Source organism: Microcaecilia unicolor, chromosome 1 (genome assembly GCF_901765095.1).
Source record: "Microcaecilia unicolor chromosome 1, aMicUni1.1, whole genome shotgun sequence".
NCBI lineage: Eukaryota > Metazoa > Chordata > Amphibia > Gymnophiona > Siphonopidae > Microcaecilia > Microcaecilia unicolor.
Window position 1 is genome coordinate 565,776,299 of NC_044031.1, and position 15,117 is coordinate 565,791,415.

General features: G+C 42.0%; 1 protein-coding gene across 1 annotated transcript in view; it reads right to left on the bottom strand.

Annotated features, from left to right (window-relative positions):
- Positions 1 to 427: 427 nt before the first annotated feature.
- Positions 428 to 15,117, bottom strand: part of CSMD3 (CUB and Sushi multiple domains 3) — a 2,043,988-nt gene continuing 2,029,298 nt past the window's right edge. The window contains exons 70-71 of the mRNA XM_030189879.1: positions 12,603 to 12,738; positions 428 to 587 (exon numbers count right to left, since the gene is read on the bottom strand). Of these exons, the coding sequence (XP_030045739.1) occupies positions 428 to 587; positions 12,603 to 12,738 (296 nt within the window). The remainder of the gene's footprint in view (positions 588 to 12,602; positions 12,739 to 15,117) is intronic.

Sequence of the window (15,117 nt, forward strand, 5' to 3'; positions counted from 1 at the left end):
ACAGTGATGCCTGTATCTCATGACTGTTCCAAATGCCTGAAAATTAGTGTCTCCTGTAAGCTTAGCTCTTATTTTCTACCCTATATGTTTTTGCTGTTTTAACCCAGTCCCTCTATTATAGTTTATAAAAGCACAGAAATACTGATAATGGATGCTCCTCCGATATATGCAAATAAGTTTGTGTTCTTAGAATAATCTCCTTTTTCAGAAAAAGAAAATAAATTGTGAGAAAGCACTCTTGGAGTGCAGCTGATTTTCTTCCAAACTCTTCACGGTAATGCATGAAGAAGAATTCTGTCCCATCAGTCATCAGGCAAAGGTGACCCACTAGATCCTGAAAATGTGCTTTACTTGGACCAGTGAACTAAAAGTGCACTGTGTAGTGTCTTGATTTCCATATTTCTGAAAGTGATAAAGCATGGTCACATTATACCATTGTGCAGACTGTGTTCAAGTTGGGGTCAAATCGTACAGCTTTCCCTTCTGCCGTCTTTGCATTTGTATCATACATGGGATTTTCAAAAGCTGCTTGACCATTATTGTTTTCATGTACAGAACATCCTGTGTATTGAGTTTTGGGTGCAGTCCTGTTGGAGAAAGTAAACAAAAAGTTAAAATGTAAAACGATTAGATAACTTCATGGATGAGGCATTATTTTACAGCAGGTTCTACTTTATGCAAATTTGAGCACCTTTATACTAATAATGCTTGTTAGAGGTATTAGGGCACACTAACATGGCAGCACACAGTAACTCTAGATCATGGGTGTCCAAACTCTGTCCTCGAGGCCCACAATCCAGTCAGATTTTCATGCCCACTGAATATGCATGAGATCTATTTGCATGAACTGCCTCCATTGTATATGTAAATCCCCCATTATCCCCAGGATTCTATATAGCGTGACTTAAGTTGCATCTGCAAATCCAGTCATATTCTAGATTTGCACACACAACTTAACTAGTTAACAAACCAGTCAGTGCCAATAATTGCCACTTAACAAACAAGTATTGACACTAATTAGCATTAATTAAATTTACATGAAGAACTGTCTAAGCATAATCTATAATATAATGCATGTAAATTCTCAGTCGCATAGTTGAAAAGGGGGTTTGGCCGTGGGTGTGGAATGAGCAGGTCATAGGCATTTCTAAAATCTATGTGTGTTGTTACTGAATACAGTTGGTCTGCGCCCAATTTATGCATCGGTATTTACACCAAGTTTTACTTGGCGTAACTACCCGTGACTAAATTTAGTCACATGGATAGGTGCTCAGTGTATTCTATAAACCATGCGGAAATTTAGTTTTATTCTGTAAAGTATGCCTAAATTTAGGCATACTTTATAGAATACATCTAGGCGTATTTTGTTTCGGCATTGATATTTTAGGCGTGATATATAGAATCTGGTCCTATATAGGGATTACTGAATGGTGTTGTTTCTTCCCAGCAAAAGCAGTGGCTTCCCTATGTCTATCTCAATAGCAGACTACAAACCTTTCCTCCACGAACTTGTCTAAACATTTTTTTTAAACCCAGATACGCTAACCACTGTTATCATCCTCCAGTAAAGAGTTCCAGACAGGAGGACTGCATGTTAAATCAAAAGTCAGAACCAAATCATGTTTGCAAGAGCATTTAACCCCATGATTTTCAAAATCTGAGCACCGTGGAGGGGCATAATCGAACGTTGCCGGCGAAATAGATCGCCGGCGCAACAGCTGGCCAGAACCGTATTATCGAAAAAAATGGCTGGCCATCTTTTTTTTCGATAATACGGTTTAGCTCGGCCAAATGCCAGAGTTCGCCGGGTTTGAGATCGCCAGTTTTGTTTTTTAGCGATAATGGAAAAAAATGCCGGCCATCTCAAACCCGGCAAAATCCAAGGCATTTGGTCGTGGAAGGAGCCAGCATTTTTAGTGCACTGGTCCACTTCACATGCCAGGGAACCCTAGGAGGCACTTCTAAAAATGTTTAAAAAATAATAAAAAGCTCCCAGGTGCATAGCTCCCTTACCTTGGGTGCTGAGCCCCCCAAATCCTCCCCAAACCCACTCCCCACACCTCTACTCCATTACCATAGCCCTTATGGGTGAAGGGGGGCACTTACATGTGGGTACAGTGGGTTTTGGGAGGGTTTGGAGGACTCCACACTTAGCACCACAAGTGTAACAGGTAGGGGGGATGGACCAGGGTCTGCCTGCCTGAAGTGCACTGCATCCATTAAAAACTGCTCCAGGGACTTGCATACTTCTGTCAGGGACCTGGGTATGACATTTGAGGCTGACATAGAGGCTGGCAAAACAGTGCTTTAATTTTATTTTTCATGTGGGAGGGGGTTGGTGACCACTGGGGGAGTACAGGGAGGTCATCCCCCATTCCCTCCAGTGGTCATCTGGTCAGTTGGGGCACCTTTTTGAGCCTTGGTCGTGAAAATAAAAGGACCAAGTAAACCCAGCAAAATACTGCTTAACGCCGCTTTTTTTTTCATTATCCGTGAAAGCTGGCCATCTGGTAGCCACGCCCATGCCCATGTCCCTCCTTCGCGTTGCTGGCGACCCGCCCCTTTGAACTTTTGCCGGTGAGGCGACGGGAAAGCGGTGATGCTGTCAAAAAAGCAGCTTTCGATTATACCGATTTCACCGCTTTTCTGAGCTCGCCGGCCATCTCCCGATTTATGTCGGAAGATGGCTGGCGATCACTTTCGAAAATGAGCTGGATAGTGAACCACAAATGCAGAAAAGGAGAAAAAGGAAAATTTAAAGATAGGATTCATCATGCATACCAAAAACAGAAAGTATAGCATAACACAAACATATAGTTTATCTAAATTACCCTGAGAAACTGTGCCATAATAAAATGGAGGACTGTAGGTGAAAGCACAATGATAACATAGCAGGTAGAGGAGAGGAAGAGGAAATTAGCTACAAACCAGAGAGAAATGAGGTACTGGGAAAAAATGGAGAGGGCAAAGACTGCAGGAATCTTTATCATCACTCTCTGGACTGGGTTTCAATAGACCATTTACAGAAAACCTGCTTTACTTATCTCCTTTGTGAGTTCATTCCAGATGGCAGCTCAAACTTGATCATGTTATGATCACTGTTTCCCAGTGGATCCAACACCATTACCTCTTGTACTATGCCCTGCATTCCACTAAGGACTAGATCTAAAATGGTTCCACCTTTTGTCAGTTCCTTGACCAGTTGCTCCAAGTAGTAGTCGTTTATTACATCTAGGAGTTTTATATCCCTGGTGCTCTCTGATGTAACATTTATCCAATCAATATTGGGGTAATTGAAAATACCCATTATTATAATATTGCACAATTTGCCAGCTTTCCTAATTTCTGTGAACATGTCTTCATCTTTCTGTTCGTTCTGTCTAGGTGGATGGTAGTACAGTCCTACAAAAAAAACTCCTCTCCTTCACACATGGAATTTCTATCCATAATGATTTCACACTGCTATTTGTTTCATGTATAGAATGTTTATTTTGTTTGACTCAATTTCCTCTTTTTATCATATAGTGCAACCCCCTCTGACTTGATCCCCTCTATCATTGGAACATAATTTGTATCCTGTTAACACAGTGTCCCACTGATTGTCCTCCTTCCACCAAGTCTCTGAGATGCCTATTATATCTACCTCATTATTTAGTGCTATATACTCTAACTTTCCCATCTTATATTTTAGACTTCTAGTATTTGTATACAAGCACTTCAAACTGTGTTTTTTCTTGCATCTACAAGCTGCTTAGAAGTTGTTGGGAATAATGTTCAAGGAAGCGAACTGAACATTCAGATGATATAGCAGGAGTGGGCAACTTTGGTCCTCGAGGGCACAAACCAACTGGGTTATCAAAATTTACACAATGAGTATTCATGAGATCTGTTTGCTTGCAATGGAAGCAGTACATGCAGGAATCCTGTTCAGAAGGAATGGATCCTCAGGAGCTTAGCCGAGATTGGGTGGCAGAGCCGGTGGTTGGGAGGTGGGGATAGTGCTGAGCAAACTTATACGGTCTGTGCCAGAGCCGGTGGTGGGAGGCGGGACTGGTGGTTGAGAGGCGGGGATAGTGCTCGGCAGACTTATATGGTCTGTGCCCTGAAGAGGACAGGTACAAATCAAAGTAGGGTATACACAAAAAGTAGCACATGAGTTTATCTTGTTGGGCAGACTGGATGGACCGTGCAGGTCTTTTTCTGCCGTCATCTACTATGTTACCATGCATCCTTTACCCTGCTTTATTCTTTAAAACTCTAGGCTTTCTTTTACCATTGGTGAAATGTATTGGGGTTCCCTAAATGTCCTGTTTCAATAGTATCTTTCAAGGATACTCCAAACTGAACCATGCATTCCTGGGTGACTTTCCTGGGTCAACTCCACCTCCACCCCCTCCTATTTTAGTTTAACTGTCGTTATCTGGAGTCGTTTAAATAGTGGATACGACTGTAACCAATAGTTTTGGGTTGACCAAAACATCTTGAACCAAATGCTGACTGCACATATAAAAAGTTGAAGTTTGGAATTACTACCTTTACAAGGTCAGTAAAATTTTTGCATAAAATTACAATCCCTTGGTGTGTTGAGTATTCTTTTGAAAGAGAGACTAAAGAGCTGTTCCTGGACTGCTGAAGGATACTCAAGAATAAGCCCAGTTTACCATCCTATGGTCTTCCAGGTCTTTATCCGGCCACAGCCTGTGCACAAGCTCGAACCAGAAGAACTGCATGAGGTGTGAGGTGTGATTTATTAAAGAAAAGAGAAAATATATAAGTTTGTGGCTGGGGTCTGAGAGGGAGCTGGTCAGTGAGACTTGATTATAAAAAATGGCACCCATAATGTGGGGTGATTGGATTTAAGCTGGAGAGACTTTCTTTTGACCAAGGATTACAATTTTGATTTCCCAGTGTTGAATTGTGGTATGGGATGATAAAGAAAAAGCTGAAAGAGACTGTTGATACAGACCTGGGACTTAAAAATTGTGCCCTTACTGGAAAAAAAAGACTACTTGATTGAGAACTGTACATTAAAAAAATCTCGCCCAGAAAGAAACGTGCAAACTGGCTACACCAACTGCCAGGCAGACCTGAGAGATAACAGGTTCCTGGAGGAAAGTGGTGGGAAAGATTTGTGAATACATCATGGCTGCCGTTCCCACACTTGCAGTGGATCCATCCCAAGCTGAAAATACCCCGAGGTCATGTACAGGGACGAAAACCACCTAGATGTTCCTAACGCATCCAGGGATTCGTCTATGCGGGGTAAAGGGAATGCGTCCCGGACCGTCACTGCATTCAACTTTCTATAATCCACACAAAATCTTAAAGAGCCGTCTTTCTTCTTGATGATCACTGCTGGGGAAGCCCAGGGACTGTGGCTCTTTTGTAAAATCCCCTGATGCACTAGATCATGGACATGAGTCTTGAACTGATCAAAGAGGTGCGGCGACACCCGTCTGAATGGTTGTTTTATCGGACAGGCACTTCCTGTATCTATTCGATGGGTGATGATGTCAGAGTAACCAATATCCGTATCGTTCACTGAAAAGACTCTACGATGCCTCCACAGCAGTCTCTTCAAACTTAGTGTCTGTTCACTTGTCAACTTGTCCCACTCAACCTTTACTTTTGGCAACATTTCCTCCCAGCCATCCACCAAAGGCTCTGACACTTCCAAGTCTTCATCAGGAGTCAACACTTTGGCTTCATGTACTTCTGCAATTTGCGTTCGTCCCCTGATAGTAACGTCCCGGACTCCAACATTGATCATCCTCACAACTACATTTCCCCGATGTTGCTTCACTAGAGTATTCGCAACCAGGATTTTATCCGGTAAATTGATTCTCCGGGATGCTGACACCAACAATTCCGCTGAGACTTTTCGCACACACTGGCACTTGCCTATCAGGATCTTCTCTGACATAGCAGGAACCACTTGCCCCACGTTTCCCCTCAGCTTCACCCAGCCGTCGTTTTCTCTCAGCTTGGGCTGCTTCTGGGAGACTTTAGAAAGGATCCTAGCCATCTTCACCGGCTCCAGGGTAAAGCAAGACAAGTCCCTGAACAATCCCTCCAGATGTTGTAGGACGTTCATCCCTATTATACCCGGTACTGGATTACCTTCCACTTTACCTCCCTGGAAGTTGTCCTTAACAATGAAAATACATCTCTCCGGAATTAACTGCCCGAGACACTGGACGTCAGCGTCGATGTATCCTAACACCGGGAGATCAGTTCCATTGACCGCCACTAGGGTTAACTGGCTAGCATCTTGCAGATGTTCTGTATGGTCAAAGTTTCGATAGAAAAAACTGGCAAGAAGAGTGGAGACACTAGAGCCCGTGTCTACTGTACACAGCGTTTCAATCCCATTTATCTTCACTTTTAAAGTAGGACTTGCACCAATTGCCCGCTCTCCGAACAATTTATCTTCCTGCTCTTCTCCCTCCTGAATACTCTTCTGCATCCGGACAGGATTATAAACCGCTGTGTGGAATACTGGGAACGAGTGGAGGAGTGGCCAAGTGGTTAGAGCACCAGTCTTTTGATCCAGAGGTGGCTGGTTCAAATCCCACTGCTACTCCTTGTGATGTTGGGCAAGTCACTTAACCCTCCATTGCCTCAGGTATAAAATTAGATTGTGAGCCGTCCTGGGACAGAGAAATATCCAGTGTACCTGACTGTAACTCACCTTCAGCTACTACTGAAAAAGTTGTGAGCAAAATCTAAATAAATAAATTGGACAGTTATCCAACCAGATGCCACATGCAGTGCTTGAGGGCAGAGGTCCAGAACAAGGACTGGGAGAGGTATTGCACTGGGACAGGCACAATGGTAGAGGAAAAAGCAAAAAATTAGCACAAGGGAAAGGGATGTCTGCTGACAGAAAATTCATGATGCCTAAACATCCATTAGCAAAGTTGGAGGTATCAATAGGAGCCCAGTGGGGTGATTTGTGTGCTACGGCTGTGAGGCTTGGAGGGAACCCGTTCTACTCCCGTGGCTGTGCCCTGAATGCAGGTCTAAAGCGCTCGCCTGGGAACAACTCAGCAAGGGAAAGCTGGAAGGCTCGGAAGGCTCAGTAAGGGGCCATGGCATTGGAAGAGATGACAAGGTCCCCAAGAGCTGAACCCAGACTGAGCCCTGATGCCACTGAAGGTTGAAGGGAAATTGGTTCAGGGATGCAGGAACTGAGAAAGATCTGAGATGAGCCTGTGGAGACTTGGGGCAACCCTAAAGAAGATGGCGAACCCTGAGATCTGGTCCAGGGCACAACCAGAAATGAGGCAGTTATTCAGCTGATACCCTTGCCCCATGTGTGGACGGGAGGGGGGGCACATGAATGGCAATGACCTGGTAGACTGTGTGAGGGGGAGATCCAGTCTCTGGAGGGGGTCCCAGTCAAGAAGAATCAGATCCAGGGTGCAAAGTATGGCCTGGCCTGGAAGAATGCTGATTGGGAATGGAGTTTTCTCAGTGGCTGAACCATCAGACTGACAGATTCATCAGGAGACGTGTCGAGGAAATGGCCTACCCAAACCATGCAGGAAGATCCTTTCAAGCAACTCACACTTGACTGGATGAGGCATGGAAGGAAAGACCTGATCCTGAGTAGTGCGGCTGAGGAAGATAGAGCTGAACTGGAAAAACAGTGGTTGAGCCTAAGTTCATGTTTCCTGTTTGTTATAGTCAGGCCCACCCAATTTCAGCTCTGGCCCACCCACCCAAGCACACAGACACTGCCCGCCCACTTTTCCTCCAAGCCCGCGCCAGCACCAGCTCCCATTGCCGGCCACTGCTGCTTTTCCTATTGAGCAGCAGGGCCGGCGCTACAAAAAGAAGAAGCGCTCAGCTGACTGAGCTGAGTGCTAACGACAAAAAAAGTTGAAAAAAAAAAGTGCGGCACCTCCGCAGGCAGCCTTGAGGCATTGGCTGCTGGCTCTGCAGGCTCCTCCCATCTCTTACGTCACTGCCCCTGAGTTGCTCCAGAGGCAGTGACGTAAGAGACGGGAGGAGCCTGCAGAGCCAGCAGCCAATGCCTCAAGGCTGCCTGCGGAGGTGCCGCGCTTTTTTTTTTTCAACTTTTTTTGTCATTAGCGCTCAGCTCAGTCAGCTGAGCACTTCTTCTTTTTGTAGCGCCGGCCCTGCTGCTCAATAGGAAAAGCAGCAGTGGCCGGCAATGGGAGCTAGGGCTGGCGCTGGCGGGCCTGAATCAGGAGAGGGAAAAAGCAGATGGAAGGATGGGGCGAGAAAGAAGGAAAAAGCAGATGGAAGGATGGCGAGAGAATGAGGGAAAAAGCAGATGGAAGGATAGGGAGAGAAAGAGGGAAAAAGCAGATGGAAGGATGGGGAGAGAAAGAGGGGAGATGGATGAAAGGATGCAGAGAGAAAGGGGAGAGACTAGAAGGATGTGGAGAGAGAAGGGACACTGAACAGAAAAGGGTAGAGAGTTAGAGAGACACTGGTTAGAAGGAGGTAGAGAGACACATTAGATGGAAGGATCCGGAGAGAGGGTAGATGGGTGGAAGGATGGGGAGAGAAAGAGGGAGACACTGGATGGAAGGGTAGGGAGAAAGAGGTGAAACTGGATGGAAGAATGCAGAAAGAAAGAGGGGAGACTACTGGAAGGATGGGGAGAGAGAGGGGAGAAACTGGAAGGATAGGGAGAGAAAGAAGAGAGCTGCAGGATGAAAAAGGAGAGTAGTGAAAGACTGGAGAATAAGAGGAAGGGGCATGTGGAAAACAAGGGTGAGAAAAAGATGAAAAGCCATAAGTAGATGAAGGAAATTAAAGAATGGATAGTAAGAATGAATTAAATCTGGACAGAGAGAGAGAGAGAGAGGCAGAAAAATATTGAAGAAAGCAAAGAAAAAGGAGAGAAAAATGAAAATGGCCAGGAAACTGTGGCAGAAGAGTTAAGCGAAAACGAAGGAAAGCAGAATCTAGAGACTGGGAGCAACACAATGAGAAAAAGTAAATGGCCATACAACAAAGGTAAAGAAAATAAATTTATTTTTAATTTAGGATAAAGTAATATGGTACCTTTGTTAATAAAGTTTCAGAGACCAATACTTCCTTCCTTAGGTCAGGAGAGGATACTGTAACAGCATTATACTGACCTTAGGCAGGAGGTTTTGGCCCCTGAAAGCTCATTGAAAAGGGTGTTAGGCTATTAAATAAATTGTCTGAAATCTGATGCACTGAAAAGCAGCACTTTACCCTGTGTGACAAATGCATCTGATTAGTGTGACTAAATTTTGCTGGGGGAGGGGGGTAGAGAGAAAAATTTGTGCCCACCCACTTTGGGTTCAGGCCCACCCAAAATTGGCAGTCTGGCTATGCCACTGGTTATAGTATCCCAAGGTTTTGAGTTGTTGACAAATTATGTTAACAAAATAAAACTTTGCTTGTGTGTTAAAAATGTTTGCTCTTTAACTACCATGGGGTAGAAAGGGAAATATCTTGGGCTGATAATAAAGTGTGGGAAAAACAAACCTTGTTCCATGAGAAAGAAATTAAAAAAAAAAAAATAGAAGGAAATGGCTGAGCAGGTTGCTACCTCTGTGTCACCTAAGGTACCCTGACTCACATTGTGGCAAAGGAATGAAGGTGTATAGAATAACAGTTTAAGCAGGTTGCCACACTTTCTGTATCTGGGTGTCCTGACTTAAACATGGGGAAACATGAAAGTTGAACTTGGAAACAGTTTAAATTAAGAAGTAAAAGAATAAAGATTTAAGCAATTTGTCACCCTTTGAAGTTATCTAGGTGTCCTGACTTAAATGGTACATGGCAAGTGAGATGTTTGTCTGGAAAAAAAAAGGAGGGACACATATTAACTGAAAGTTGGGAGTGTATAATGCATGGATATGGTGTTATGGTAAAGAACATCTGAATAAGTGTAACAGTGATAAGAGTAAGTGTTGAACATACTGGTGATTATGTTTGAATATAATGTTGGTGTTAACAAATGTGTTGGTGAAGAGATAAAGCGGGAAGTAAAGTTGGCCCTTGAGGACATGGGAAGATGATTTCCTATGATGGAAGCAGGAATGTCATCTTTTCCTGACTTGGGGGAGAGTGTAATCCCCTATTATATAGGGATTACTGAGTGGTGTTTTTCTCCCTGGAGTCATTGGGAGATTGGGGGAAGAGTGTGGGATGTCCCTTGGTGGGAGTGTTGTTAAACAACTTGCAAAGGAAAATGGGTTTGTTAAATGATTGTCAGGGGAGGTGCAGTTTGAAAATGATAAAAGTTCTTGTTTATTAAAGCACATGGCTTTGGTGGTCTTCACCCCCACCAGAACCCTAGGAGCAGAAGGTGTATCCTGGAAAGGCCAGATAACCTAAGGTTGGATTTAAGGGGAGTTATTGTCAGCCAAAGGCAGTAACTGTGGCAGAGGAGTGCTCTGGGTAGGCAAGCCCAGCCCACGAACAGGAACAGGAAAGAGCCTGTGTAAGACCATAGAGTGCAGCCCAGTGAGATGCATCTTTGGGAGACAGGACAGACAGAAGGTCTGATCCTGGAGGAGTTTGCTGGTAACGACTACTGTTATCAGCACAGCCATTACCACTGTTATTAGCACAGCCTTTGATTATGTAGGGCTGTATATTTGTACATATTTCTGAGTTGTCTGGAGTCATTGGAATAGTGGATAAGACTCTAACCAATAGTCTTGGATGGACCAAAACCTCTTGACCCAAATGCTGACTGTACAAATAAGTTGAAGTTTAAAATTACTACCATTACCGAGTTCTGTAACGTTTTTGTATAAAAATGCAATCCCCTGATATCCTGAGTATTCCTTTAAGAGAGAGAGAGAGAGAGAGAGAGAGAGAGTAAGTAAAGAGCTGCTGCTGGACTGTGAAGGATACTCAAGAATAAGCCCAGCTTACTATCCTACGGCCTTCTGGATCTTTATCCAACCTAGGCCTATGCCCAAGCTCAAACCAGAAGGATTGGATAAGGTGTGAGGAGTGAGTTGGTAAAAAAAGAGAAAATATATAAGTTTGTGGCCCAGGTCTGAGAGGGAGAAGTGAGCTGGTTGGTGAGATCTGGGTTACATATGCAAAGAGATCTCATGCATATTCATTGTGGAAATCCTGAAAATCTGACCAGACGAGACCCGAGGTTGAACATCCTTGCTCTAGATGTATATTATCATTCCACATTTGGCTTGGACATGCTCCTGAATAAAAAGTCCATAAAAATGATTAACCAGATAGATTTGGGAGGGCTATTAGTTATCCCAGACAATCAACTATGAGAAATAAATCTACTTTCTGTGCTTTCATGGGTACTTGTAACCCGGACTGGCTACTGTTGAAGATAGGATTTAGGCTCAATGAGTCTTGGTCAGACTCAGTATGGCCTTTCTTATCTTCTTAATTTCCAACATAAGAGTGTTAAGGGCAAACATTTTAGTTTTGTTTAGTTTACCCTGTCTTTTATAAGATTTTTCCTTTTGTTCAGTTTTATTTTCTTTTCAGAACAATGTTGTCAGTAGTGCACATTGTTTCACAATAGTGTTCATTATGTTACAATAGCTTGTACTATTTTAGCAAAGAGGGTACATTATTTTGCAATAGTGAGTACCATTTTATAATAATGAGCACTATTTTGAAATGGTGCTCACAACTGCAAAATAGTGTGCCATTATTGCTTAAATAGTTCACAGTACTGATGACACAGAAAAAACCCTCAAATTTCAGGATTTTTCCTTACTTTTGGGATTTGAAACAACATGAAATTACACGGTAATTGCTGTTGATATGATTCATTTCATTTCCGACTAATGCACATTCCAGTTCTTTTGTGCAATGGTCAACAATATTGGGTTCATTTTCAATTAGTTTGGATTTTTTCCTGCTTTTTTTTTTATTCATTCCACGCATTCATTTTAATATTTAACACTCACTTAGAACTTTTTAACATATGCAAATCATTTGCATGTCCATCAATTCCTAGGTCTACATGTGTTAAACCAATTTTGTGTGCACAAATATTTTCAAGGCACATTAAGGAACTGAATGTATGCCAATCAATGCACATCCCTATTCTATTCTATATCGATAGATTTGCATCTCAGACTATTAATCAGAAAAGACTGAACTGGCTAATTTGCTCAGTTCAGTAAGGGGTCCTCTTACCAAGCTGCAGTAAAAAAAAAAGAATCCCCTGCGCTAGCGGTGGGGCCCATTTTTGCCACACACACTGTGGTCCTTTTTACTACAGCAGGTAAAAAAGGCTGAAAATAACAATGGCCATGCGGTAAGATTGCTCTTACCGTGTGGCCATGTGGGGGAGGGGGAACTTACCACCACCCACGTTCACAAAAGGTAAATAATGTTAGCATGGGTTTCCAGCTGTTCCTGTTCCTTATATTCTGCAGAAGATGGGCATTTTGCTATTTCCAAATGCCAGAATTTTCAACCAAGGCTAAATTACAGTTTGCCCAGAAGAATAGAAAATCTCAAAAATGAGCACATATTGTCAGAATTAAACCATATAGGACATTTTGGAATGTGTTTCTAAATTGCAACCAGTAAAACATCTTCTGATAACAGTAGGTTATGTAACTACTGTATACGTGTATTCTTACCTTTGTTTGTAGAGATAGAATCCAAACCCTGCAAAGATAAGGGCGAAGAAAGGCACCAGAATAGCAATGGCCACAGAACTACTATTTGTACCGTGTGTTTGATTTGAAGAATTAAACCCTTCAGACGTATTAAGTCCTGCAAAACAAATTAAAACTTTGTCATAGGTTTCAAATCTCTAAAACAATATACCTAACATTATTGTGGGGGGGGGGGGGGGGGGGGGGCAAGAAAGGTTAGCTATTCAATAAAATTGAACAAAATAATTTGAGAAGGAAATAACAAACAAGACCGTGATAAATGGAGGCTTATGGGACAATGTAGAAAAACCAGCCAAACATATCAGGATAATTGACAGCAGGAAGATAAAATATTTGTAGAAAGTTACCCTGTAGGCTAATAAATATATCTTCCTTCCTTACTGGAAGAAGATTTATATTAGCATTGAACACACCTTGAGGTTCTTCATTAATTTCCATACTGTAATAGTTAAGTTCAAATTTGAAAGCTGGGTCATTCATTCTGGACTCATGCTTTAAGCCTAAAGCAAATTCATTTTTATATTGATGAAGCCTGGACAGCTGAATAGATATTACAGGAAGTTATAATTAAACATCTGACTTGGAAAACTTCTTGTTTTTTTGATCTCCCACGGGACTATGGCCATCTCCAAATTTTATCAATACAGAACATAACAGATGTGGATACTTCATGCATAAATAAATAAAGATCCTCACCACAATAAGACTGTGGTTCTCAGGGAAAAACAATTCATAACCCAATGCCAGATTTACAAAAGTAAGCATTTATTCAGTTACTCCTAGGACAAATCGGTTGGGGCCTTGTTTACTAAGGTACACTAGTGCTTTTAGTGCATGCTAAAAATTAGCGTACGCTAACCGTGTAGACACCTATGGGCAGAGTGCGTGCTAATGCTTAGCGCTAGCTAAACATGTTAGCGCAGCTTAGTAAACCGGGCCCTTGGTTTCAACATCTCAGTGCAAAAACTGCAGTCACTGCTCTGCTGATAAATCAGCCATATACTGGAAGAAGTAACTGAATAACTCAGATAGTCTTTTACTAAGGCGTACTAATATCATTAGCACACACTAATGATTAGGACACGCTAAAAGCTAGAGACTCCAATAGAATATATATGGGTGCATTTAGCACGTCCTAATTATTAGCGTGCACTAAAAATGCTAGTGCAACTTAGTAAAAGACCCCCTTAGTATCATTACTTCTTTTGGGTTTTAGCATCAGGTAGCTATGTTGACTTGATCTATAGAAGCAAGAATTGCATACCATTTTTTTTACATTAATGCAACTTGTATTCCACTAATACCTCATGGTTCAAAGCAGATCCCAGTATACAAGAAGCTGGTAATTTCCAGGAATTATAAGCAATAATCAGTAAGATTTACATACATATTAAAAAAAAGTCTTAGATAAACTAACCCATACTAGCTATTAGATTGCAAAATATTTCTGGAATAAATGAGTTTTTATATATTTCCGAAACTGAAAATAACTTGAAGCAGTACGTAAAAATGTCTGAACATCTTTATCAAGATGAGTTGCTTGGAAAGAAAAAAAAATATCTAACAGTCTAAGGGCCCTGTTTACTAAGATGTGCTAGCGTTTTTAGCTTGCACTAATTTTTAGTGCGTGCTAATGCTAGAGATACCCATATATTCCTATGGGTGTCTAGTGTTAGCATGTGCTAATTAGCATGGATTAGTAAACAGGGCTCTAAGTCTTAACAAAGACTTTTCATACTTTTTAGAGAAGAGAAAATAAATAGGGCTAAACATTTAGGAAAGAATTCAAAATATAGTTCTGAAAAGTGCCAATAAGAGCCACACTGATCCCTTATTTTATAAAGGGCACTTTTATTGAATGATCTAAGTGAAGTATGGATGGTGCATGTTAATGGACCACTTCCCTGAAGAAGTATCTCGAAACGCTGGCCATGTCAGCAGTGGATCCATGCACATGATGATTAAAAATCTTAAAACTGCTAAAAATATTTAAGGACCAATGCCAATTATAGGTGCATAAGTAGCAGTTGGTTTGGCTGCAATGGACAGTATTTGACTACATGTTTGAGATGGGTGTGTCTGATGGTCCTTCAAAAATGTATGATAGGTGTCTGGTTTTTGGAGATTATAATATTTTAAAATATGGTTAAAAATATATATAAAAAATAGTTAAAGAATGTTCATTGCTGAGAGATATGTATGGTGAGTGTTTTATAGAATACTGGCATAATACTGGTTGTGCCTAACTCTAGGTGCTGGACTGGCACTGTTCTAAAACTTGGCACCTAACCTTTGGGAGTGCAAATGACCCACCAATGCCCCTCCCATGGCCATGTCTCTTTTTAGGTTATGCTTGAGAAAAGTTAGCTGCCAAGTTATAGAATAGCACACAAGAGAAATCCTTGCACAACTTCAATCAAGCACCAATTAGCATCAATTAAGTGGCCAATTGGTGCCCATTTCCTCATTAAGTTAC